The sequence below is a fragment of the Nerophis ophidion genome, linkage group LG12 (assembly GCF_033978795.1).
Source record: "Nerophis ophidion isolate RoL-2023_Sa linkage group LG12, RoL_Noph_v1.0, whole genome shotgun sequence".
Lineage (NCBI taxonomy): Eukaryota > Metazoa > Chordata > Actinopteri > Syngnathiformes > Syngnathidae > Nerophis > Nerophis ophidion.
The window spans coordinates 62744434-62770019 of record NC_084622.1 but is presented as its reverse complement, the minus strand read 5'-3'; the positions used below and the strand labels follow the sequence as shown (position 1 = coordinate 62770019).

General features: G+C 44.8%; 1 protein-coding gene across 1 annotated transcript in view; it reads right to left on the bottom strand.

The window, feature by feature from the left end:
* Positions 1 to 25586, bottom strand: part of tmtc2b (transmembrane O-mannosyltransferase targeting cadherins 2b) — a 360692-nt gene that overhangs the window by 89514 nt on the left and 245592 nt on the right. Inside the window, exons 4-6 of the mRNA XM_061917943.1 lie at positions 12801 to 12915; positions 9888 to 9973; positions 1825 to 2009 (exon numbers count right to left, since the gene is read on the bottom strand). Coding sequence (XP_061773927.1) covers positions 1825 to 2009; positions 9888 to 9973; positions 12801 to 12915 — 386 coding nt within the window. The remainder of the gene's footprint in view (positions 1 to 1824; positions 2010 to 9887; positions 9974 to 12800; positions 12916 to 25586) is intronic.

The window sequence follows — 25586 nt, the reverse complement described above, 5'->3', positions numbered from 1 at the left end:
TAAATAAAAACAGTTCGAGATGCTACCTCAGTAGAAGCATTTAAGTCTCACCTTAAAACTCATCTGTATACTCTAGCCTTTAAATAGACCTCCTTTTTAGACCAGTTGATCTGCCGCTTCTTTTCTTTCTCCTATGTCCCCCCCTCCCTTGTGGAGGGGGTCCGGTCCGATGACCATGGATGAAGTACTGACTGTCCAGAGTCGAGACCCAGGATGGACCGCTCGTCGGGACCCAGGATGGACCGCTCGCCTGTATCGGTTGGGGACATCTCTACGCTGCTGATCCGCTTGAGATGGTTTCCTGTGGACGGGACTCTCACTGCTGTCTTGGAGCCACTATGGATTGAACTTTCACAGTATCATGTTAGACCCGCTCGACATCCATTGCTTTCGGTCCCCTAGAGGGGGGGGGTTGCCCACATCTGAGGTCCTCTCCAAGGTTTCTCATAGTCAGCATTGTCGCTGGCGTCCCACTGGATGTGAATTCTCCCTGCCCACTGGGTGTGAGTTTTCCTTGCCCTTTTGTGGGTTCTTCCGAGGATGTTGTAGTCGTAATGATTTGTGCAGTCCTTTGAGACATTTGTGATTTGGGGCTATATAAATAAACATTGATTGATTGATTGAATACAATGATTTGCAAATCCTTTTCAACTTATATTGAATAGATTACAAAGACAAGATACTTAACGTTCCAACAGGTAAATGCTGTTTTTTTTTTGCATATATTAGTTAATTTGGAATTTGATGCCTGCAACATGTTTAAAAAATGCTGGCACGAGTGGCAAAAAAAACTGAGAAAGTTGAGGAATGTTCATCAAACACTTATTTGGAACATCCCAAAGGTTCAGGTGGGTGCCGTGTTCGGGTACACAAGGAGCGTCCATGAAATGCTCAGTCATTCATAAACAAGGATGGGGCGAGCGGTCACCACTTTGTGAACAAATGCGTGAGATAATTGTCGAACAATTTAAGAACAACGTTTCTTAACGAGCTGTTGCAAGGAATTTAGGGATTTCACCATCTACGGTATTTATTATCATCAAAAGTTGAAGAGAATCTGGAGAAATCACTGCACATAAGCGGAAATGCCCATGACCTTCGATCCCTCAGGCGGTACTGCATCGAAAACCGAAATCAGTGTGTAAAGGATATCACCAAATGGGCTCAGGAACACTTTAGAACAGTGCGTTTTCCATTCGGGCTCCAGTACTCTGGAATGCCCTCCCGGTAACAGTTCGAGATGCCACCTCAGTAGAAGCATTTAAGTCTCACCTTAAAACTCATTTGTATACTCTAGCCTTTAAATAGACTCCCTTTTTAGACCAGTTGATCTGCCGTTTCTTTTCTTTTTCTTCTATGTCCCACTCTCCCTTGTGGAGGGGGTCCGGTCCGATCCGGTGGCCATGTACTGCTTGCCTGTGTATCGGCTGGGGACATCTCTGCGCTGCTGATCCGCCTCCGCTTGGGATGGTTTCCTGCTGGCTCCGCTGTGAACGGGACTCTCGCTGCTGTGTTGGATCCGCTTTGGACTGGACTCTCGCGACTGTGTTGGATCCATTATGGATTGAACTTTCACAGTATCATGTTAGACCCGCTCGACATCCATTGCTTTCCTCCTCTCCAAGGTTCTCATAGTCATCATTGTCACTGGGTGTGAGTTTTCCTTGCCCTTATGTGGGCCTACCGAGGATGTCGTAGTGGTTTGTGCAGCCCTTTGAGACACTCGTGATTTAGGGCTATATAAGTAAACATTGATTGATGATTGATTGCTTTGTGCAATCCCTGGTAAAAATGCAAGTACAAAAACATGATTTGAGTTTCCACCTCTTGGTGTCCTTGCTCATGGAGCTGCTTTCCCAGGTTGTACAGGCAGCTGGTGACCGAGCTCTTGTGGGCGTGGGGGTCCTTCAGGTTCTCGTCTGGGATGTCGGCACAGGTGAGGAAGGTGCGCTTGGACTCTTCCAGGCGGCCCTGATTCATCAGGATGATGCCGGTGTTCAAGTAGGCCGCTGGTCGGGAAACGGAACAAAAGAAACGCAGCGCAAGATTAATTGACTTTCTTTCAATTCCAAAGGTCCACACAAATATATATTTACACACATTTTTCTAGGGTTCCTGAAGGAAGGTTCCTACAAGTTTCTGGGTTTGAGTCAAAGATTATAGAAGCTAATTCACAAAAATAAAAAAGACAAAAATTGGGTTGACTGGCCATACATACGAGCTTGCCTTAATTATTTTTTTAAGGGAGTTGGCAACCATTCTTGTAGCAGTTTCATGTCTTCCTCGAACGCTATTCCCAGCACCCGCTTTGTTTCCGCAATCGAGACTATATAAGTGAAGTGAATTATATTTATATAGCGCTTTTTCTCTAGTGACTCAAAGCGCTTTACATAGTGAAACCCAATATCTAAGTTATAAGTTACATTCAAACCAGGTGGCACTGGAAGTGTCTTGCCCAAGGACACAACAACAGTGACTAGGATGGCGGAAGCGGGAAGCGAACCTGCAACCCTCAAGTTGCTGGCACGGCCACTCTACCAGCCGAGCTAAACCGCTCGTTGTGCGGACGCCATCCTTCTTTGTGGGGACATTGTTGATTGTCATGTACGGATGTACTTTGTGGACGCCATCTGCTGCACACGCAGGTCGGTAGGTCGTGAGTCCAAATCCCGGCCGAGTCATACCAAAGACTATACAAATGAGACCCATTCCCTCCCTGCTTGGCACTCAGCATCACGGGTTGGAATTGGGGGTTAAATCACCAAAAGGAATCCGGGGGCGCGGCCACCGCTGCTGCTCACTACTCCCCTCACCTCCCGGGGGGTTGGGAGGGAATCATATGCATGTGCCAGCAACCTGAGGCTTCCTGGTTGGATCCCCACCTTCTACCAACCTCGCCGTTTTTGTTGTGCCCTTGAGCAAGACACTTCACCCTTGCTCCCGATGGGTCGTGGTTAGGGCCTTGCATGGCAGCTCCTGCCTTCCGTTTGTGAATGTGTGTGTGAATGTGGAAATAGTGTCAAAGCGCTTTGGGTACCTTGAAGGTAAAAAAGCGCTATACAAGTATAACGTATTATTTACAATTTCACCACTTCTAGTGTGTGTGACAATCATTGGTACTTTGGTTTGAACTTTTTTAACTCTTTGCTGTCGTCCAGCATTCTTAAAGTTAAAGTTAAAGTACCAATGATTGTCACACACACACTAAGTGTGGTGAAATTTGTCCTCTGCATTTGACCCCTCCCCTTGATCACCCCCTGGGAGGTGAGGGGAGCAGTGGGCAGCAGCGATGCCGCGCCCGGGAATCATTTATGGTGATTTAACCCCCAATTCCAACGCTTGATGCTGTTTTTGTTTACTTCGCAGCCAGTTCAGTTTTAGTTTGGTTTTGCATCGCCCTCCCTACGCTTCAATGCCTTTTCTTAGCAGCACTCACATTTTCTTTATTTTTGGTTTACCTGAACGCAGCTTCCTTCTTATTGCAATCACGACAAACCACGTTCTGGACATCTACAAAACAATTAGCTACTTGCTGCCACCCAGTGATATGGAAGAGTATTACACGGTTACTCTGCCGAGTTCTAGACGGCACAGGCACGGCACGCTATTTGCGGTTGATAATTACTGGTTTGCAAAAAATACTTTCGACCCAATTAGGTGAAATGACAACATCTCCAACGGCACACCAGATTGTATTATTCACAGCACAAAACATTGGGGTAAACAGCATAAATTTCAAGAGCTGCCTTTTGATACTTGTGGAGAGTTTGACCCACAATCTGGAAATTCCTCGACACACTCCAAAAACGACCCTATTTTTTCCGGACAGTCAGCAGCTACTTCTTTCAACGCTTTGAACCTTGCGGCTTATAAAACGGTGTAGCTAATTCATGGCTTTTTGTTCGGTAACGTCTATAACAGGGGTGCCCATTACGTCGATCGCGAGCTACCAGTCGACCGCGGGGGGTGTGTCAGTCGATCTCCAGCCAGGCTTTTAAAAAAAAATAGACCTAAAAATGAGTGATCATCAATCTTCACCAAGACGTCACTTAAATGACATTCACGGTACCGGAGGGTCTTGTGAGATGACGCTGGCTGCTGCAAGATCATTATTATGAAAATATGACCGAGAGGAAGGCGAGAAACACTTTTTATTTCAACAGACTCTCGCGCCGTACCTTCCGTCAAAACTCTAAAGGCCGACTGCACATTTCCTATCTTCACAATAAAAGCCCTGCTTCATGCTGCCTGCGCTAACTAAATACAGAGTCTCGGAAAACTGGCGTGCACAAGCGATCCCTCAGAAAGCAGGCGTGCCACCTATTGGTATGGAAGAGTATTACACGGTTACTCTGCCCAGCTCTACACTGCAAAAAGTCAGTGTTCAAAAACAAGAAAAAGAAAATACAAAAATGAGGGGTATTTTACTTGAACTAAGCAAAATTATCTGCCAATAGAACAAGAAAATTTGGCTTGTCAAGACTTTTCAAAACAGGTAAAATTAGCTAACTTCAATGAACCCAAAAATACCTTAAAATAAGTATAATATCACTAATAACAAGTGCACTACTACAGTATACGAGTACGTATTTTCTATTGTTCCATTGAAAATAAAACGGCAAAGTCTATTTGGCTGTCATCTGTTTTAATATGAGAAACAATTGTGTCAAAGTCAGGATTTTGTTTTACGTTCTTAAAATAAGAAATTCTTACTTTAAAGAGTAGTTTTATACTTGTGAGTGTTGATGACACAGCTTTGCAACAGTTGATATTCTAGTTTCAAGCATGTTTTACTCAATATAGGTCATCAAATCTCAGCAACAAGCTGTAATATCTTACTGAGATCATTTAGGACCTAAACACTTAAAACAAGTATAAAATCTTATGTATGGCCGCGCAAGTCCTGGGATGCCCTAAATGTTCATAACACACCCAGCCGAGTCCCACGGGGAGGGGGTATGAAAGTAGGAAAAGTCAGCATAAGTCCCAAAAATGTTGAAAATACCTAAACAGGTTCGAGTCCCACAAGTTCCGCCGCCGGCCAGGATGCCAAAATTGTCCAAATCGCGCCCAACAAAGTCCCACGGGAAGGTGGGGAGAAAAGTCGGGGAAATGTTCAAAAGTCCCACCCGGGTTCGAGTGTGCACTCAAACTCAACCTCGAACCCGGTTGGGACTCGAACCTTGGTAGGTATTTTGAACATTTTGGGGGACTTTTGACGACTTTTCTAATTTTTCCCCGCTATTTCCTGTGGACTTTGCTGGGTGCGTTTTGGAATTTGTGTGGCCGGTGGCGGGACTCGTGGGACTGGAACCCGGGGAGGTATTTAGGACACAATTGGGACTTTTGAACATTTTGGCCGCCTTTTACCCCTCTTCTTCCCCGCCTTCCTGTGCACCTTTGCTGGGTGTGTTTTGGACACTTGGACAAAAATAGTTTCAAGCATATTTTACTCAAAATAGGTCATAAAATGCCGGAAACAAGCTGTAGTATCTTACTGAGATCATTTAGGACCTAAACACTTAAAACAAGTGAAACACTCTAACATAAAATCTTATGTATGGCCGGGCAAGTCCCAGGATGCCCTAAATGTTCATAACACACCCAGCCGAGTCCCACGGGGAGAGGGGATGAAAGTTGGAAAAGTCAGCAAAAGTCCCAAAAATGTTCAAAATACCTACACAGGTTCGAGTCCCACAAGTTCTGCCGCCGGCCGGGATGCCAAAAATGTCCAAAACGCGCCCAACAAAGTCCCACGGGAAGGTGGGGAGAAAAGTCGGGGAAATGTTCAAAAGTCCCACCCGGGTTCGAGTGTGCACTCAAACTCAACCTCGAACCCGGTTGGGACTCGAACCTTGGTAGGTATTTTGAACATTTTGGGGGACTTTTCCCGACTTTTCTAATTTTTCCCCCCTATTTCCTGTGGGACTTTGCTGGGTGCGTTTTGGACATTTTTTGTATCCCAGGACTTGTGTGGCCGGCGGCGGGACTCGTGGGACTGGAACCCCGGGGAAGTATTTAGGACACAATTGGGACTTTTGAACATTTTGGCCGCCTTTTACCCCTCTTCTTCCCCGCCTTCCTGTGCACCATTGCTGGGTGTGTTTTGGACACTTGGACAAAAATAGTTTCAAGCATATTTTACTCGAAATACGTCATAAAATGTCGGAAACAAGCTGTAGTATCTTACTGAGATCATTTAGGAGCGAAACACTTAAAACAAGTAAAACACTCTAACATAAAATCTTATGTATGGCCGCGCAAGTCCCAGGATGCCCTAAATGTTCATAACACACCCAGCCGAGTCCCACGGGGAGAGGGGATGAAAGTTGGAAAAGTCAGCAAAAGTCCCAAAAATGTTCAAAATACCTACACAGGTTCGAGTCCCACAAGTTCTGCCGCCGGCCGGGATGCCAAAAATGTCCAAAACGCGCCCAACAAAGTCCCACGGGAAGGTGGGGAGAAAAGTCGGGGAAATGTTCAAAAGTCCCACCCGGGTTCGAGTGTGCAATCAAACTCAACCTCGAACTCGGTTGGTACTCGAACCTTGGTAGGTATTTTGAACATTTTGGGGGACTTTTGCCGACTTTTCTCATTTTTCCCCCCTATTTCCTGTGGGACTTTGCTGGGTGCGTTTTGGAATTTTTTTGTATCCCGGCACTTGTGTGGCCGGCGGCGGGACTTGTGGGACTGGAACCCCGGGGAGGTATTTAGGACACAATTGGGACTTTTGAATATTTTGGACACCTTTTCCACCTCTTCTTCCCCGCCTTCCTGTGCACCATTGCTGGGTGTGTTTTGACACTTGGACAAAAATAGTTTCAAGCATATTTTACTCGAAATAGGTCATAAAATGTCGGAAACAAGATGTAGTATCTTACTGAGATCATTTAGGAGCGAAACACTTAAAACAAGTAAAACACTCTAACATAAAATCTTATGTATGGCGGCGCAAGTCCTGGGATGCCCAAAATGTCCATAACACACCCAGCCGTGTCCCACGGGGAGGGGGTATGTATGAAAGTAGGAAAAGTCAGCAAAAGTCCCAAAAATGTTCAAAATACCTACACAGGTTCCAGTCCCACAAGTTTCGCCGCCGGCCGGGATGCCAAAAATGTCCAAAACGCGCCCAACAAAGTCCCACGGGAAGGTGGGGAGAAAAGTCGGGGAAATGTTCAAAAGTCCCACCCAGGTTCGAGTGTGCACTCAAACTCAACCTCGAACCCGGTTGGGACTCGAACCTTGGTAGGTATTTTGAACATTTTGGGGGACTTTTGCCGACTTTTCTCATTTTTCCCCCCTATTTCCTGTGGGACTTTGCTGGGTGCGTTTTGGAATTTTTTTGTATCCCGGCACTTGTGTGGCCGGCGGCGGGACTTGTGGGACTGGAACCCCGGGGAGGTATTTAGGACACAATTGGGACTTTTGAATATTTTGGACACCTTTTCCACCTCTTCTTCCCCGCCTTCCTGTGCACCATTGCTGGGTGTGTTTTGACACTTGGACAAAAATAGTTTCAAGCATATTTTACTCGAAATAGGTCATAAAATGTCGGAAACAAGATGTAGTATCTTACTGAGATCATTTAGGAGCGAAACACTTAAAACAAGTAAAACACTCTAACATAAAATCTTATGTATGGCGGCGCAAGTCCTGGGATGCCCAAAATGTCCATAACACACCCAGCCGTGTCCCACGGGGAGGGGGTATGTATGAAAGTAGGAAAAGTCAGCAAAAGTCCCAAAAATGTTCAAAATACCTACACAGGTTCCAGTCCCACAAGTTTCGCCGCCGGCCGGGATGCCAAAAATGTCCAAAACGCGCCCAACAAAGTCCCACGGGAAGGTGGGGAGAAAAGTCGGGGAAATGTTCAAAAGTCCCACCCAGGTTCGAGTGTGCACTCAAACTCAACCTCGAACCCGGTTGGGACTCGAACCTTGGTAGGTATTTTGAACATTTTGGGGGACTTTTGCCGACTTTTCTCATTTTTCCCCCCTATTTCCTGTGGGACTTTGCTGGGTGCGTTTTGGAATTTGTGTGGCCGGCGGCGGGACTCGTGGGACTGGAACCCGGGGAGGTATTTTGGACACAATTGGGACTTATGAACATTTTGGCCGCCTTTTACCCCTCTTCTTCCCCGCCTTCCTGTGCACCATTGCTGGGTGTGTTTTGGACACTTGGACAAAAATAGTTTCAAGTATATTTTACTCAAAATAGGTCATAAAATGTCGGAAACAAGCTGTAGTATCTTACTGAGATCATTTAGGAGCGAAACACTTAAAACAAGTAAAACACTCTAACATAAAATCTTATGTATGGCCGGGCAAGTCCCAGGATGCCCTAAATGTTCACAACACACCCAGCCGAGTCCCATGGGGAGGGGGTATGTATGAAAGTAGGGAAAGTCAGCAAAAGTCCCAAAAATGTTCAAAATACCTACACAGGTTCGAGTCCCACAAGTTCTGCCGCCGGCCGGGATGCCAAAAATGTCCAAAACGCGCCCAGCAAAGTCCCGCGGGAAGGTGGGGAGAAAAGTCGGGGAAATGTTCAAAAGTCCCACCCGGGTTCGAGTGTGCACTCAAACTCAACCTCGAACCCGGTTGGGACTCGAACCTTGGTAGGTATTTTGAACATTTTGGGGGACTTTTGCCGACTTTTCTCATTTTTCACCCCTATTTCCTGTGGGACTTTGCTGGGTGCGTTTTGGAATTTTTTTGTATCCCGGGACTTGTGTGGCCGGCGGCGGGACTCGTGGGACTGGAACCCCGGGGAGGTATTTTGGACACTATAGGGACTTTTGAACATTTTGGCTGCCTTTTGCCCCTCTTCTTCCCCGCCTTCCTGTGCACCATTGCTGGGTGTGTTTTGGACACTTGGACAAAAATAGTTTCAAGCATATTTTACTCAAAATAGGTCATAAAATGCCGGAAACAAGCTGTAGTATCTTACTGAGATCATTTAGGAGCAAAACCCTTAAAAGAAGTAAAAGATTCTAACATAAAATCTGCTTAGTGAGAAGAATTATCTTATCAGACAGAAAATTAGCAAATATCACCCTTATTTGAGATATTTCATCTTAGATTTCAGTTTTTGCAGTGCAGACAGCATCGACATTCAACAACAACACATCTGGTTTTGCTGGTTTTCAAACAATATTTTCAACCCAAATAGGTGAAATTAGATAATCTTCCACGGCACACCAGACTGTATCTCACGGCACACTAGTGTGGCGCGGCACAGTGGTTGAAAAACACTGCATTAGGCAGTAAGGAACGGCAGTAAGTAGAAAAGATAACAATCTGCTCCTGCCTCCGAGATGTCTGCAGCTCAAGTTAATTAATTACCTCAGTTATGGGCTGACGGACAAGATAATTGCACGCCGAATTGAAACGTTCTAGTCTGACTGTGATCAGGATTGGATCTTTAATTAATTCAGGGGCAGAGGGAACAGACATTTAGGACTTTCTGTTTATCTGTCATTGACCGATGGCAAGAACAATCAGGAGCTAATTTATTCTGTTATCAAGATGTGGTAAAATTGGCAAGCATTTGTAATCATCATGAAGTGAAGATAAGATACCGATGTGGGGAAATCAAACCCAGGTGTAGCAGTTAATAAAATCCCCCTAAATGAAGCAGATCTCATGGAAAAGGGGGCGCGGCAAAATAACTTCCTGCTCGAATTAATCATAAATGACATCATGCGTTCGCTGGTTCATGTGTTGACTTGGCTCCGAGCGCACCAGCTGTAGACCAGCTGCCCTTTGCCACCGACTCCGCTGGCCTCGCATAACCACAGCCTGTGTTCACCGTTGCCTGGACACGGTGCGGCTGCAACCGCCAGAGCTGGAGATTGTCAAAAAAAAAAAAGGAAAAGCTGTACTTACAGGCCAGAGTTGGCCGGCTCCCAATGGCCAGCTTGTAGTAGTGAAGCGCCTCTGAGAACTTGTTGCTCTCCTGAAGCAGCAAACCACTGCAACAACAAAACAAGGTTCCATGTGTTGAAACATAAACATGCACTTTTGTTACAACAGGACGCGGGACAAGTGGAATGGGTGACAGTTCCGTTGGAATCCGACGGGAAAAAGAAAACATCTAAGCCAGGGGTAGGGAACCTATGGCTCTAGAGCAGGGGTGCCCACACTTTTTCTGCAGGCGAGCTACTTTTCAATTGACCAACTCGAGGGGATCTACCTCATTTATATATATCATTTATATTTATTTATTTATGAAAGAGACATTTTTGTAAACAAGTTAAATGTGTTTAATGATAATACAAGCATGTGTAACACATATAGATGTCTTTCTTTCACAAAGACAAGAATATAAGTTGGTGTATTACCTGATTCTGATGACTTGCATTGATTGGAATCAGACAGTAATGATGATAACGCCCACATTTTCAAATGGAGGAGAAAAAAAGTTGTCCTTTCTGTACAATACCACATGAAAGTGGTTGGTTTTTGGCATCTAATTCATCCAGCTTCCATACACTTTACAAGAAAAAGATTGGCGGCAAATTCCGTAGCTTGCTTGATTGACATTCACGGCACCCGAGGGTCTTGTGAGATGACGCTGGCTGCTGCCAGTTCATTATTATGAAAAAATGACAGAGAAAGGCGAGAAACACTTTTTATTTCAACAGACTTTCGCGCCGTCCCTTCCGTCAAAACTCTAAAGGCCGACTGCACATTTCCTATCTTCACAATAAAAGCCCTGCTTCATGCTGCCTGCGCTAACAAAATAAGAGTCTCGGAAAGCTGCCGTGCACAAGTGATGTGCACGCCAGCTTTCTGAGGGGTCGCAGGCTGACGAAATCTTCATTGACAGAAATGTTGGTAACACTTTAGTATGGGGAACATAATCACCATTAATTAGTTGCTTATTAACATGCAAATGAGTAACATTTACAGTTATTTGGACACTAGGGCAACATATAAGGGTTAGGGTTACTAATAAGCAATAATTCTGAGGTTATTGAGGCAAGACTCTTAGTTAATGGCTTATTGGTTGTATAATAAAACCATGCAGAATAACACATTAATAACTACTTAATAATGACTAATTAGGAGCCAATATGTTACTAATTTGCATATTAATAAGCAACTAGTTAATGGTAAAATATGTTCCCCATACTTAAGCGTTACCAAAATGTTGAAATATAAAATGTATTCTTAACATTTTTAAAACATTGGAAAACATTAGCTAAACTTATCATAGCGCGAGATTACTTCTGTAAATGACTGTCTTAGAATGACTGGAGGTATAGATGTGTGTGTCCAAGTTAAAGGAAACAACAGGCTGTCTTGGATGTAATGGATTTATCACAATCTTTGCAAGCTCGTTAATGTTTGCTATGGTCTGTAACAACTTTGTAATGTTTGCTGTGGTCTACAACAAAATGGTACAGTTTGCTGTGGTCTGGAACAACATGGCACACTAACAACTATCAGAAATGCAGCCAATACTACACACATGTCATGAGACATAAAAATATAAATGAAATACACAGACGACATAAGTAAAGCAAAGTAAATGAGGTCAAATATACCTACAAACGAGGCATAGTGATGTAATATGTAGAAAGACCACTGTTTAATATGTGTGTGTTTATGCTTCACTGGTAAGAGTATTTGGCGAGTGTCGTTATGTCCTATTAATTTTAGCAGCCCTTGAACTCACCGTCGTGTGGACTTGGACTGAACAGTTTGTTTACATGTACAACTCTGCCACAGAAAGACGAGTTTTATGCCACTCTGTCTTTGTCTCATTTTGTCCACCAAACTTTTTATACTGTACGTGAATGCACAAAGGTGAGCTTTGTTGATGTTGTTTACTTGTTGCTTCTCACCCTATCTCTAAGGGAGAGCCCCGCCACACGGCGGAGGAAACTCATTTCGGCCGCTTGTACCCGTGATCTTATCCTTTCGGTCATGACCCAAAGCTCATGACCATAGGTGAGGATGGGAACGTAGATCGACCGGTAAATGGAGAGCTTTGCCTTCCGGCTTAGCTCCTTCTTCACCACAACGGATCGGTACAACGTCCGCATTACTGAAGACGCCGCATCGATCCGCCTGTCGATCTCACGATCCACTCTTCCCTCACTCGTGAACAAGACTCCTAGGTACTTGAACTCCTCCACTTGGGGCAGGGTCTCCTCCCCAACCCGGAAATGGCATTCCACCATGAACCATGGACTCGGACTTGGAGGTGCTGATTCTCATTCCGGTCGCTTCACACTCGGCTGCGAACCGATCCAGTGAGAGCTGAAGATCCCGGTCAGATGAAGCCATCAGGACCACATCATCTGCAAAAAGCAGAGACCTAATCCTGCGGTCACCAAACCGGAACCCCTCAACGCCTTGACTGCGCCTAGAGATTTTGTCCATAAAAGTTATGAACAGAATCGGTGACAAAGGACAGCCTTGGCGGAGTCCAACCCTCACTGGAAACGTGTTCGACTTACTGCCAGCAATGCGGACCAAGCTCTGGCACTGATCATACAGGAAGCGGACCGCCACAATAAGACAGTCCGATACCCCATACTCTCTGAGCACTCCCCACAGGACTTCCCGAGGGACACGGTCGAATGCCTTCTCCAAGTCCACAAAGCACATGTAGACTGGTTGGGCAAACTCCCATGCACCCTCAAGAACCCTGCCGAGAGTATAGAGCTGGTCCACAGTTCCACGACCAGGACGAAAACCACACTGTTCCTCTTGGAAGAACACATTGTAAAGACGCAAAGAAGCATTTGAAGAACTGACTGGTAGCTTCAATAAAAAAAAAATACTCACAGGTTATACAGCATGTCCGCCATATTGCTGCGGAAATGAAGTGCATTTCTGTACGCCTGTTCCGCCTCCTCCATCTTGCCCTGGTTCTTCAGGACGTTTCCCAGGTTTCCCCATGCTGTCAAATCCCCCCCCCCCAAAAAAAGAATTAGACGGTTGTGCAGCAATATTCACGGAAACAAAAGCTCTTTCTGAATAGATTCAGGAGAAAAGACATTTTCAAGTGGAATTTTTCTTTTGTCATTGCCAGCCACTCGAGGTTGTCGGGTAGGAACGTTGTTAGGCCGCTAAAAGGATGCTGTCCTGCTGCAGCTGCTCTGCAGGGATGAAGGATGACACACTGGGGGAGCTTTGTGCCAGAAACCACCACTCATTACTGTGAGAGTGTGCTTGAAAAGCAGACCACCACTGAGCCTTTTAACTACTAATGACATTAACAGTGAATGCAGTGGAGGAGCTCGCCTATAAAGTAAGTTTGTTGAGCTTTTGTGCATGTTCTCCATTAACCATGAGAGAGGAAGTGCATACTGGATGATTAAAGCAGTGCTACTAGGAGTGTATGTCAAAAATGCGTGATAATTAATAATATTTTTGGGGCGGTAATTCCACAAAGTAGGATTCTGTGCAGCACGCCTTCCAGCAATGTGCTAATTTAATTACTACCAAACGTGATCCCAGTGGAATATTTGGTATAAATGAGAAAAAAAAAGCTTGCCTGAGTCATACGTGCCTCGAGTTATGCTTTGCTTGTTCCGACCCAAAAAAAAAATGATGCCGTATCTCTAAATTTCACCGTTCAGACAATTGGTGATCTACCAATCTCCCGAGCTTGTGTTTCTTGCTACATGGAGTTTATGTCAAATATAAATGATAAATGATAAATGGGTTGTACTTGTATAGCGCTTTTCTACCTTCAAGGTACTCAAAGCGCTTTGACACTACTTCCACATTCACACACACATTCACACACTGATGGAGGGAGCTGCCATGCAAGGCGCCAACCAGCACCCATCAGGAGCAAGGGTGAAGTGTCTTGCTCAGGACACAACGGACGTGACGAGGTTGGTACTAGCTGGGATTTGAACCAGGGACCCTCGGGTTGCGCACGGCCACTCTCCCACTGCGCCACGCCGTGACATGCATGATAATTAATGATATTTTTTGGGCGGTAATTCCACAAAGTAGGATTCTGTGCAGCACGCCTTCCAGCAATGTGCTAATTTAATTACTACCAAACGTGATCTCAGTGGAATATTTGGTATAAATGAGAAAAAAAAAGCTTGCCTGAGTCATACGTGCCTCGAGTTATGCTTTGCTTGTTCCGACAAAAAAAAATGATGCCATCCATCCATCCATCCATCCATCATCTTCTGCTTATCTGAGCTCAAGTCGCGGGGGCAACAGCCTAAGCAGGGAAGCCCAGACTTCCCTATCTCCAGCCACTTCGTCTAGCTCTTCCCGGGGGATCCCGAGGCGTTCCCAGGCCAGCCGGGAGACATAGTCTTCCCAACGTGTCCTGGGTCTTCCCCGTGGCCTCCTACCGGTTGGACGTGCGCTAAACACCTCCCTAGGGAGGCGTTCGGGTGGCATCCTGACCAGACGCCTGAACCACCTCATCTGGCGTGTAAGCTAGCAGGTATCGAGCAAGAAACAGTAGTCGTACTTATAATATGAAAACAAACTTTGGAAGCAGGGAACAAAAGACAATAAGCTCCAAACCACTATCAAATATAGCTTACCGCAAGACTGCATTGACACGATATGATACGACACGACACGACAGGTAGCAACCACAAGAGCGACATGACATGACAACAATCCAGCCCTGACTAGAGACAAAAGTAGGTAGAAATAGGACCGGGCTGATTGACACCAGGTGTGGCCAGGTGCCAATCAGCCGCATCTGAGCGAAAAAAACAGGAAACAGACAAAATAAGAGCGCTGACAGGAACTAAAGACAGGGAATACTAAACACACCCTGCGGAAATACTAAAACACAAACAAACTGTCAGGGTGCAAGCCCGACACTGATAGATTTCAGTCATTATTTCAATATGTATTATATTTTGGCCTTCCATACTTGTAGAATATTGAGAATGGCGTAAATAAGCACATCCTTTTTGTACATTTTCATTAGTTCATGATGTCCACTCATGTGGAAGAGCGCCATCACTGCCATGGCACCAGTTATGATTGGCACCTTCCAACAGGAAATCAACTATTCACCAGCCCTCCGAGCAAGGCCAGCAGCCACAGAATTATGTCCAAATTATTGCTGTCATAGGCCCTTAGAGGGGAAGCCGGGCCGCGACACATGAGGCAGCAGCAGGATACTTTGTGTTAGCGAATTTCCCTTTCAAATATTCCACCGGAGCTGCGACACGACAGGCTGTTTGTTTTGGCCGACCATCAAGCGAACGGAGGAGCAGCCGCAGTCACGTTTGTTTTAGCAAGAAACACAAGCTCGGGAGATTGGTAGATCACCAATTGTCTGAACGGTGAAATTAAGAGATACGGCATCATTTTTGACTTGGAGAAGGCATTCGACCGTGTCCCTCGGGAAGTCCTGTGGGGAGTGTTCAGAGAGTATGGGGTACCGGACTGTCTTATTGTGGCGGTCCGCTTCCTGTACGATCAGTGTCAGAGCTTGGTCCGCATTGCCGGCAGTAAGTCGAACACATTTCCAGTGAGGGTTGGACTCCGCCAAGGCTGTCCTTTGTCACCGATTCTGTTCATAACTTTTATGGACAGAATTTCTAGGCGCAGTCAAGGCGTTGAGGGGTTCCGGTTTGGTGACCGCAGGATTAGGTCTCTGCTTTTTGCAGATGATGTGGTCCTGATGGCTTCATCTGACCGGGATCTTCAGCTCTCGCTGGATCGGTTCGCAGCCGAGTGTGAAGCGACCGGAATGAGAATCAGCACCTCCAAGTCCGAGTCCATGGTTCTCGCCCGGAAAAGGGTGGAGTGCCATCTCCGGGTTGGGGAGGAGACCCTGCCCCAAGTGGAGGAGTTCAAGTACCTAGGAGTCTTGTTCACGAGTGAGGGAAGAGTGGATCGTGAGATCGACAGGCGGATCGGTGCGGCGTCTTCAGTAATGCGGACGTTGTACCGATCCGTTGTGGTGAAGAAGGAGCTAAGCCGGAAGGCAAAGCTCTGAATTTACCGGTCGATCTACGTTCCCATCCTCACCTATGGTCATGAGCTTTGGTTCATGACCGAAAGGATAAGATCACGGGTACAAGCGGCCCAAATGAGTTTCCTCCTCCCTTAGAGATAGGGTGAGAAGCTCTGCCATCCGGGAGGAACTCAAAGTAAAGCCGCTGCTCCTCCACATCGAGAGGAGCCAGATGAGGTGGCTCGGGCATCTGGTCAGGATGCCACCCGAACGCCTCCCTAGGGAGGTGTTTAGGGCACGTCCAACCGGTAGGAGGCCACGGGGAGGACCCAGGACACGTTGGGAAGACTATGTCTCCCGGCTGGCCTGGGAACGCCTCGGGATCCCCCGGGAAGAGCTAGACAAAGTGGCTGGGGAGAGGGAAGTCTGGGTTTCCCTGCTTAGGCTGCTGCCCCCGTGACCCGACCTCGGATAAGCGGAAGAAAATGGATGGATGGATGGAATTATTTAGCATAATAGACAATGAAAGACATGTCAAAACCATGACTGGACAAACTACTGTATCTCTGCCTTGCTTCCTATGGCTTTTTGGTTACATCCGATCACAAGGAATTTCTGGTTATGAAAGATAACGGAGACAAACTGAACACTTTATAGGAAAAGCATTGGTGTAAAACTCAGATTTTTACTTTAAGGCCTACTGAAATGAGATTTTCTTATTTAAACGGGGATAGCAGGTCCATTCTATGTGTCATACTTGATCATTTCGCGATATTGCTATATTTTTGCTGAAAGGATTTAGTAGAGAACATCCACGATAAAGTTTGCAACATTTGGTCGCTAATAAAAAAACCCTGCCTTTACCGGAAGTAGCAGACGATGACGTCACCCGTTGAGGGCTCCTCACGTCCTCACATTGTTTTTAATGGGAGCTTCCAACAAAAAGAGCTATTCGGACCGAGAAAACGACAATTTCCCCATTAATTTGAGCGAGGATGAAAGATTCGTGTTTGAGGATATTGATAGCGACGGACTAGAAAAATAATAAATAATAAAAATTAAAGTAAAAACTACAAAACACAGATTCTGATGTCTTTAGACACATTTACTAGGATAGTTCTGGGAAATCCCTTATCTTTCTATTGTGTTGCTAGTGTTTTAGTGAGTTTAATAGTACCTGATAGTCGGAAGGGTGTGTCCACGGGTTTCTTGACGCCAGTGTCTGAGGGCAGCAAGCTCAGTGGCGACTTTTTACCACAATTTTCTCACCGAAAACTGCCGGTTGTCAAGTGGTCGGGATCCATGTCCGCTGTGATCCATAGTAAAGCTTCACCTCCGGGGAATTTTAAACAAGGAATCACCGTGTGTTTGTGTGGCTAAAGGCTAAAGCTTCCCAACTCCGTCTTTGTACTTTGACTTCTCCAGTATTAATTGAACAAATTGGAAAATATTCAGCAGCACAGATTTCCAAAATACTGTGTAATTATGCCGTTAAAGCAGACGACTTTTAGCTGTCACGCGTACACGTCAGCATTCTGAGACGTTTTCAACAGGAAACGGTAACAGTTTGAGATGCTACCTCAGTAGAAGCATTTAAGTCTCACCTTAAAACTCATCTGTATACTCTAGCCTTTAAATAGACCTCCTTTTTAGACCAGTTGATCTGCCGCTTCTTTTCTTTCTCCTATGTCCCCCCCTCCCTTGTGGAGGGGGTCCGGTCCGATGACCATGGATGAAGTACTGGCTGTCCAGAGTCGAGACCCAGGATGGACCGCTCGCCTGTATCGGTTGGGGACATCTCTACGCTGCTGATCCGACTCCGCTTGAGATGGTTTCCTGTGGACGGGACTCTCGCTGCTGTCTTGGATCCGCTTTGAACTGAACTCTCGCGGCTGTGTTGGAGCCACTATGGATTGAACTTTCACAGTATCATGTTAGACCCGCTCGACATCCATTGCTTTCGGTCCCCTAGAGGGGGGGGGTTGCCCACATATGAGGTCCTCTCCAAGGTTTCTCATAGTCAGCATTGTCACTGGCGTCCCACTGGATGTGAATTCTCCCTGCCCACTGGGTGTGAGTTTTCCTTGCCCTTTTGTGGGTTCTTCCGAGGATGTTGTAGTCGTAATGATTTGTGCAGTCCTTTGAGACATTTGTGATTTGGGGCTATATAAATAAACATTGATTGATCGATTGATTGATTGACTTCGCGGGCAATTTAAAATTGCAATTCAGTAAACTAAAGCGGCCGTATTGGCATGTGTTGCAATGTTAATATTTCATCATTGATATATAAACTATCAGACTGCGTGGTCGGTAGTAGTGGCTTTCAGTATGCCTTTAATGTTACGGATAATCACAAAAAAATATTTTTAAACAGGTATGTATGTTATTCTTTTCCTATGTTATTGTATTTTGGCTTCTTCTGCATGAAAGGCATGAAAAAAACAATACTAAACTGTACTGTATGCGGTGATTAAAGTTGTTACCAATAAATTCTGATAACAATTAGATTGTTATGGTACCAGTTCTCCTAAGACCCAGGACACGTTGGGAAGACTATGTCTCCCGGCTGGCCTGGGAACGCCTCGGGATCCCCCGGGAAGAGCTAGACGAAGTGGCTGGGGAGAGGGAAGTCTGGGTTTCCCTGCTTAGGCTGCTGCCCCCGCGACCCGACCTCGGATAAGCGGAAGATGATGGATGGATGGATGGATGTTTTTGTGCCTACAAAGAGTGATGGCGAATTGTCAGAAAGTTTGAAAAATATTGTGATTATTAGTGTCACACCAATCATTGTAAGAAATGTTCATACAGGTGAATCTCTAAAGAAGTTCTTGGAATTTGTTCCGACTTTCAGCAGCAGGAATTTGTCTCCTCATCAGTCCAACAATCATGGCCTTCACTCCCTCGCACGACTGGTTTTGTCTTCTTCTCTTGATATTTAATGGTGTTCGATTTCCGTGTTAATTCCTGCTCAGGAGAATGGGAAATCCAGATTCCATTTCCAGTTGATTGACACGTATACACTGCATGAAACACTTCAGAAACATCCCAAAGAGTCCATTGGGATGTTTGTGGCCTAAAATGGCAAAAATTTGCGGCAGATGTTTCAAATAAGCTACGGCAAAAGTTGCACTGATTTGAGGCTTTTTTTCAGCAATATTGCTTCAGCGTCTGATTTAATGAACACATAATCAATGTTTCAAGTGGATACTTGGGGTAAAATAGTTCAAATAAACATCTTGTCGTAACCTTCATTTACTTCTATTAAAGGCCTACTGAAAGCCACAACTAGCGACCACGCAGTCTGATAGTTTATATATCAATGATGAAATATTAACATTGCAACACATGCCAATACGGCCTTTTTAGTTTACTAAATTGCTATTTTTAATTTCCTGCAAAGTGTCGTGTTGAAAACGTCGCAGTATGATGATGCGTTTGAGGTCACCGGTTGTAGCGGACATTTTTTTCCAGCCCGATCCAAGCTATAAGTAGTCTGCTTTAATCGCATAATTACACAGTATTCTGGACATCTGTGTTGCTGAATCTTTTGCAATTTGTTCAATTAATAATGGAGACGTCAAAGAAGAAAGATGTAGGTGGGAAGCTTTCCGCCTTTAGCCACACAAACACAGCCGGTGTTTCCTTGTTTAAAATTCCCGAAGGTGAAGCTTTACAATGGATCAGAGCGGTCAAGCGAATATGAATCCCGACCACATGTCAACCGGCAGGTTTCGATGAGAAAATTGTGGTAATAAGTCGGCTCTTACCGTAGACATGAGCGGAGCTTGCGTCCTCCTGCAGCTGCGGACTATTACCTCCTCCCACCGGAGACACTGGCCACACCCCTCCGACTTTCAGGTACCATATATCCATCCATTTTCTACCGCTTATTCCCTTTCGGGGTCGCGGGGGGCGCTGGCGCCTATCTCAGCTACAATCGGGCGGAAGGCGGGGTACACCCTGGACAAGTCGCCACCTCATCGCAGGGCCAACAGAGATAGACAGACAACATTCACACATTAGGGCCAATTTAGTGTTGCCAATCAACCTATCCTCAGGTGCATGTCTTTGGAAGTGGGAGGAAGCCGGAGTACCCGGAGGGAACCCACGCATTCACGGGGAGAACATGCAAACTCCACACAGAAAGATCCCGAGCCTGGATTTGAACCCAGGACTGCAGGAACTTCGTATTGTGAGGCAGACGCACTAACCCCTCTGCCACCGTGAAGCCCAGGTACCATATAATCTCACTAAAACACTACTAACACAATTAGCAGATAAGGGATTTTCCAGAATTATCCTAGTAAATGTGTCTAATAACATCTGAATCACTCTCACTGCCCTCGCTTTTTTTTTTCTTCTAGTCCTTCACTCTCACTATGCTCATCCACAAATCTTTCATCCTCGCTCAAATTAAAGGGGAAATTGTCGCTTTCCCCGGTCCGAATCGCTCTAGCTGCTGGTGGCTATGATTGTAAACATTGTGAGGATGTGAGAAGCTCGATAACCCGTGACGTCACGCGCACATCGTCTGCTACTTCCGGTAAAGGCAAGGGTTTTTTTATTAGCGACCAAAAGTTTGCTGCCGTGACTTCCCTCCGACACTAGCGTCAACACACCCCTCCGACTATCAGGTACTATTTAACTCACTAAAACACTAGCAACACAATAGAAAGATAAGGGATTTCCCAGAATTATCCTAGTAAATGTGTCTAAAAACATCTGAATCACTCACAATGCAATCACCCTTTTTTTTTAACTTAATTTTTTTTTTTTGTAGTCCTTTGCTATCAATAATATTCTCAGCCTCAAATCTTTCATCCTCGCTCAAATTAATGGGGAAATTGTCGCTTTCTCGGTCCGAATCGCTCTAGCTGCTGGTGGCCATGATTGTAAACAATGTGAGGATGTGAGAAGCTCGATAACCCGTGACGTCACGCGCACATCGTCTGCTACTTCCGGAAAAGGCAAGGCTTTTTTATTAGCGACCAAAAGTTTGCTGCCGTGACTTCCCTGCGACACTAGCGTCAACACACCCGTGGCCACACCCCTCCGACTATCAGGTACTATTTAACTCACTAAAACACTAGCAACACAATAGAAAGATAAGGGATTTCCCAGAATTATCCTAGTAAATGTGTCTAAAAACCTCTGAATCACTCACAATGCAATCACCCTTTTTTTTTTAACTTATTATTATTTATTTTTTTGTAGTCCTTTGCTATCAATAATATTCTCAGCCACGAATCTTTCATCCTCGCTCAAATTAATGGGGAAATTGTCGCTTTCTCGGTCCGAATCGCTCTAGCTGCTCGTGGCCATGATTGTAAACAATGTGAGAAGCTCGATAAGCCGTGACGTCACGCGCACATCGTCTGCTACTTCCGGTAAAGGCAAGGCTTTTTTTATTAGCGACCAAAAGTTTGCTGCAGTGACTTCCCTCCGACACTAGCGTCAACACACCCCTCCGACTATCAGGTACTATTTAACTCACTAAAACACTAGCAACACAATAGAAAGAAAAGGGATTTCCCAGAATTATCCGAGTAAATGTGTCTAAAAACCTCTGAATCACTCACAATGCAATCACCCTTTTTTTTTAACTTATTTTTTTTTATTTTTTAGTCCTTTGCTATCAATAATATTCTCAGCCACGAATCTTTCATCCTCGCTCAAATTAATGGGGAAATTGTCGCTTTCTCGGTCCGAATCGCTCTAGCTGCTGGTGGCCATGATTGTAAACAATGTGAGGATGTGAGAAGCTCGATAACCCGTGACGTCACGTGCACATCGTCTGCTACTTCCGGTAAAGGCAAGGCTTTTTTATTAGCGACCAAAAGTTTGCTGCCGTGACTTCCCTCCGACACTAGCGTCAACACACCCGTGGCCACACCCCTCCGACTATCAGGTACTATTTAACTCACTAAAACACTAGTAACACAATTAGCAGATAAGGGATTTTCCAGAATTATCCTAGTAAATGTGTCTAATAACATCTGAATCACTCTCACTGCCCTCGCTTTTTTTTTTCTTCTAGTCCTTCGCTCTCACTATGCTCATCCACAAATCTTTCATCCTCGCTCAAATTAATGGGGAAATTGTCGCTTTCCCGGTCCGAATCGCTCTAGCTGCTGGTGGCTATCATTGTAAACATTGAGAGGATGTGAGAAGCTCGATAACGCGTGACGTCACGCGCACATCGTCTGCTACTTCCGGTAAAGGCAAGGCTTTTTTATTAGCGACCAAAAGTTTGCTGCCGTGACTTCCCTCCGACACTAGCGTCAACACACCCCTCCGACTATCAGGTACTATTTAACTCACTAAAACACTAGCAACACAATAGAAAGATAAGGGATTTCCCAGAATTATCCGAGTAAATGTGTCTAAAAACCTCTGAATCACTCACAATGCAATCACCCTTTTTTTTTTTTACTTATTTTATTTATTTTTTTTGTAGTAATTCGCTATCAATAATATTCTCAGCCACGAATCTTTCATCCTCGCTCAAATTAATGGGGAAATTGTCGCTTTCCCGGTCCGAATCGCTCTAGCTGCTGGTGGCTATGATTGTAAACATTGTGAGGATGCGAGAAGCTCGATAACCCGTGACGTCACGCGCACATCGTCTGCTACTTCCGGTACAGGCAAGGCTTTTTTATTAGCGACCAAAAGTTTGCTGCCGTGACTTCCCTCCGACACTAGCGTCAACACACCCCTCCGACTATCAGGTACTATTTAACTCACAAAAACACTAGCAACACAATAGAAAGATAAGGGATTTCCCAGAATTATCCTAGTAAATGTGTCTAAAAACCTCTGAATCACTCACAATGCAATCACCCTTTTTTTTTAACTTAATTTTTTTTTTTTGTAGTCCTTTGCTATCAATAATATTCTCAGCCTCAAATCTTTCATCCTCGCTCAAATTAATGGGGAAATTGTCGCTTTCTCGGTCCGAATCGCTCTAGCTGCTGGTGGCCATGATTGTAAACAATGTGAGGATGTGAGAAGCTCGATAACCCGTGACGTCACGCGCACATCGTCTGCTACTTCCGGAAAAGGCAAGGCTTTTTTATTAGCGACCAAAAGTTTGCTGCCGTGACTTCCCTCCGACACTAGCGTCAACACACCCCTCCGACTATCAGGTACTATTTAACTCACTAAAACACTAGCAACACAATAGAAAGATAAGGGATTTCCCAGAATTATCCTAGTAAATGTGTCTAAAAACCTCTGAATCACTCACAATGCAATCACCCTTTTTTTTTAACTTAATTTTTTTTTTTTGTAGTCCTTTGCTATCAATAATATTCTCAGCCTCAAATCTTTCATCCTCGCTCAAATTAAAGGGGAAATTGTCGCTTTCTCGATCCGAATCGCTCTAGCTGCTGGTGGCCATGATTGTAAACAATGTGAGGATGTGAGAAGCTCGATAAGCCGTGACGTCACGCGCACATCGTCTGCTACTTCCGGTAAAGGCAAGGCTTTTTTATTAGCGACCAAAAGTTTGCTGCCGTGACTTCCCTCCGACACTAGCGTCAACACACCCCTCCGACTATCAGGTACTATTTAACTCACTAAAACACTAGCAACACAATAGAAAGATAAGGGATTTCCCAGAATTATCCGAGTAAATGTGTCTAAAAACATCTGAATCACTCACAATGCAATCACCCTTTTTTTTTAACTTATTATTATTTTTTTTTGTAGTCCTTTGCTATCAATAATATTCTCAGCCACGAATCTTTCATCCTCGCTCAAATTAACGGGGAAATTGTCATTTTCTCGGTCCGAATAGCTCTTTTTGTTGGAGGCTCCCGTTATAAACAATGTGAGGATGTGATCACAGCGGACATGGATCCCGACCACTTGACAACCGGCAGTTTTCGGTGAGAAAATTGTGGTAAAAAGTCGCCACTGAGCTTGTGCCGTCCGTACAGCTGCCGTCGACTGCCCTCAGACACTGGCGTCAAGAAACCCGTGGACACACCCTTCCGACTATCAGGTACTATTAAACTCACTAAAACACTAGCAACACAATAGAAAGATAAGGGATTTCCCAGAACTATCCTAGTAAATGTGTCTAAAGACATCAGAATCCGTGTTTTTTTTTTTTACTTAAATTTTTATTATTTATTCTTTTTCTAGTCCGTCGCTATCAATATCCTCAAACACGAATCTTTCATCCTCGCTCAAATTAATGGGGAAATTGTCATTTTCTCGGTCCGAATAGCTCTTTTTGTTGGAGGCTCCCATTATAAACAATGTCAGGACGTGAGGAGCCCTCACACGGGTGACGTCAACTGCCCTCAGACACTGGCGTCAAAAAACCCGTGGACACACCCCTCCGCCTATCAGGTACTATTAAACTCACTAAAACACTAGCAACACAATAGAAAGATAAGGGATTTCCCAGAACTATCCTAGTAAATGTGTCTAAAGACATCAGAATCCGTGTTTTTTTTTTTTTACTTTAATTTTTATTATTTATTCTTTTTCTAGTCCGTCGCTATCAATATCCTCAAACACGAATCTTTCATCTTCGCTCAAATTAACGGGGAAATTGTCGCTTTCTCGGTCCGAATAGCTCTTTTTGTTGGAGGCTCACATTATAAACAATGTGAGGATGTGATCACAGCGGACATGGATCCCGACCACTTGACAACCAGCAGTTTTCGGTGAGAAAATTGTGGTAAAAAGTCGCCACTGAGCTTGCTGCCCTCAGACACTGGCGTCAAGAAACCCGTGGACACACCCTTCCGACTATCAGGTACTATTTAACTCACTAAAACACTAGCAACACAATAGAAAGATAAGGGATTTCCCAGAACTATCCTAGTAAATGTGTCTAAAGACATCAGAATCCGTGTTTTGTTTTTTTTTACTTAAATTTTTATTATTTATTCTTTTTCTAGTCCGTCGCTATCAATATCCTCAAACACGAATCTTTCATCTTCGCTCAAATTAATGGGGAAATTGTCATTTTCTCTGTCCGAATAGCTCTTTTTGTTGGAGGCTCCCATTATAAACAATGTGAGGATGTGATCACAGCGGACATGGATCCCGACCACTTGACAACTGGCAGTTTTCGGTGAGAAAATTGTGGTAAAAAGTCGCCACTTAGCTTGCTGCCCTCAGACACTGGCGTCAAGAAACCCGTGGACACACCCCTCCGACTATCAGGTACAGTTAAACTCACTAAAACACTAGCAACACAGTAGAAAGATAAGGGATTTCCCAGAACTATCCTAGTAAATGTGTCTAAAGACATCAGAATCCGTGGGGGTTTTTTTTACTTAAATTTTTATTATTTATTCTTTTTCTAGTCCGTCGCTATCAATATCCTCTAACACGAATCTTTCATCCTCGCTCAAATTAACGGGGAAATTGTCATTTTCTCGGTCCGAATAGCTCTTTTTGTTGGAGGCTCCCATTATAAACAATGTGAGGATGTGATCACAGCGGACATGGATCCCGACCACTTGACAACCGGCAGTTTTCGGTGAGAAAATTGTGGTAAAAAGTCGCCACTGAGCTTGTGCCGTCCGTACAGCTGCCGTCGACTGCCCTCAGACACTGGCGTCAAGAAACCCGTGGACACACCCCTCCGACTATCAGGTACAGTTAAACTCACTAAAACACTAGCAACACAATAGAAAGATAAGGGATTT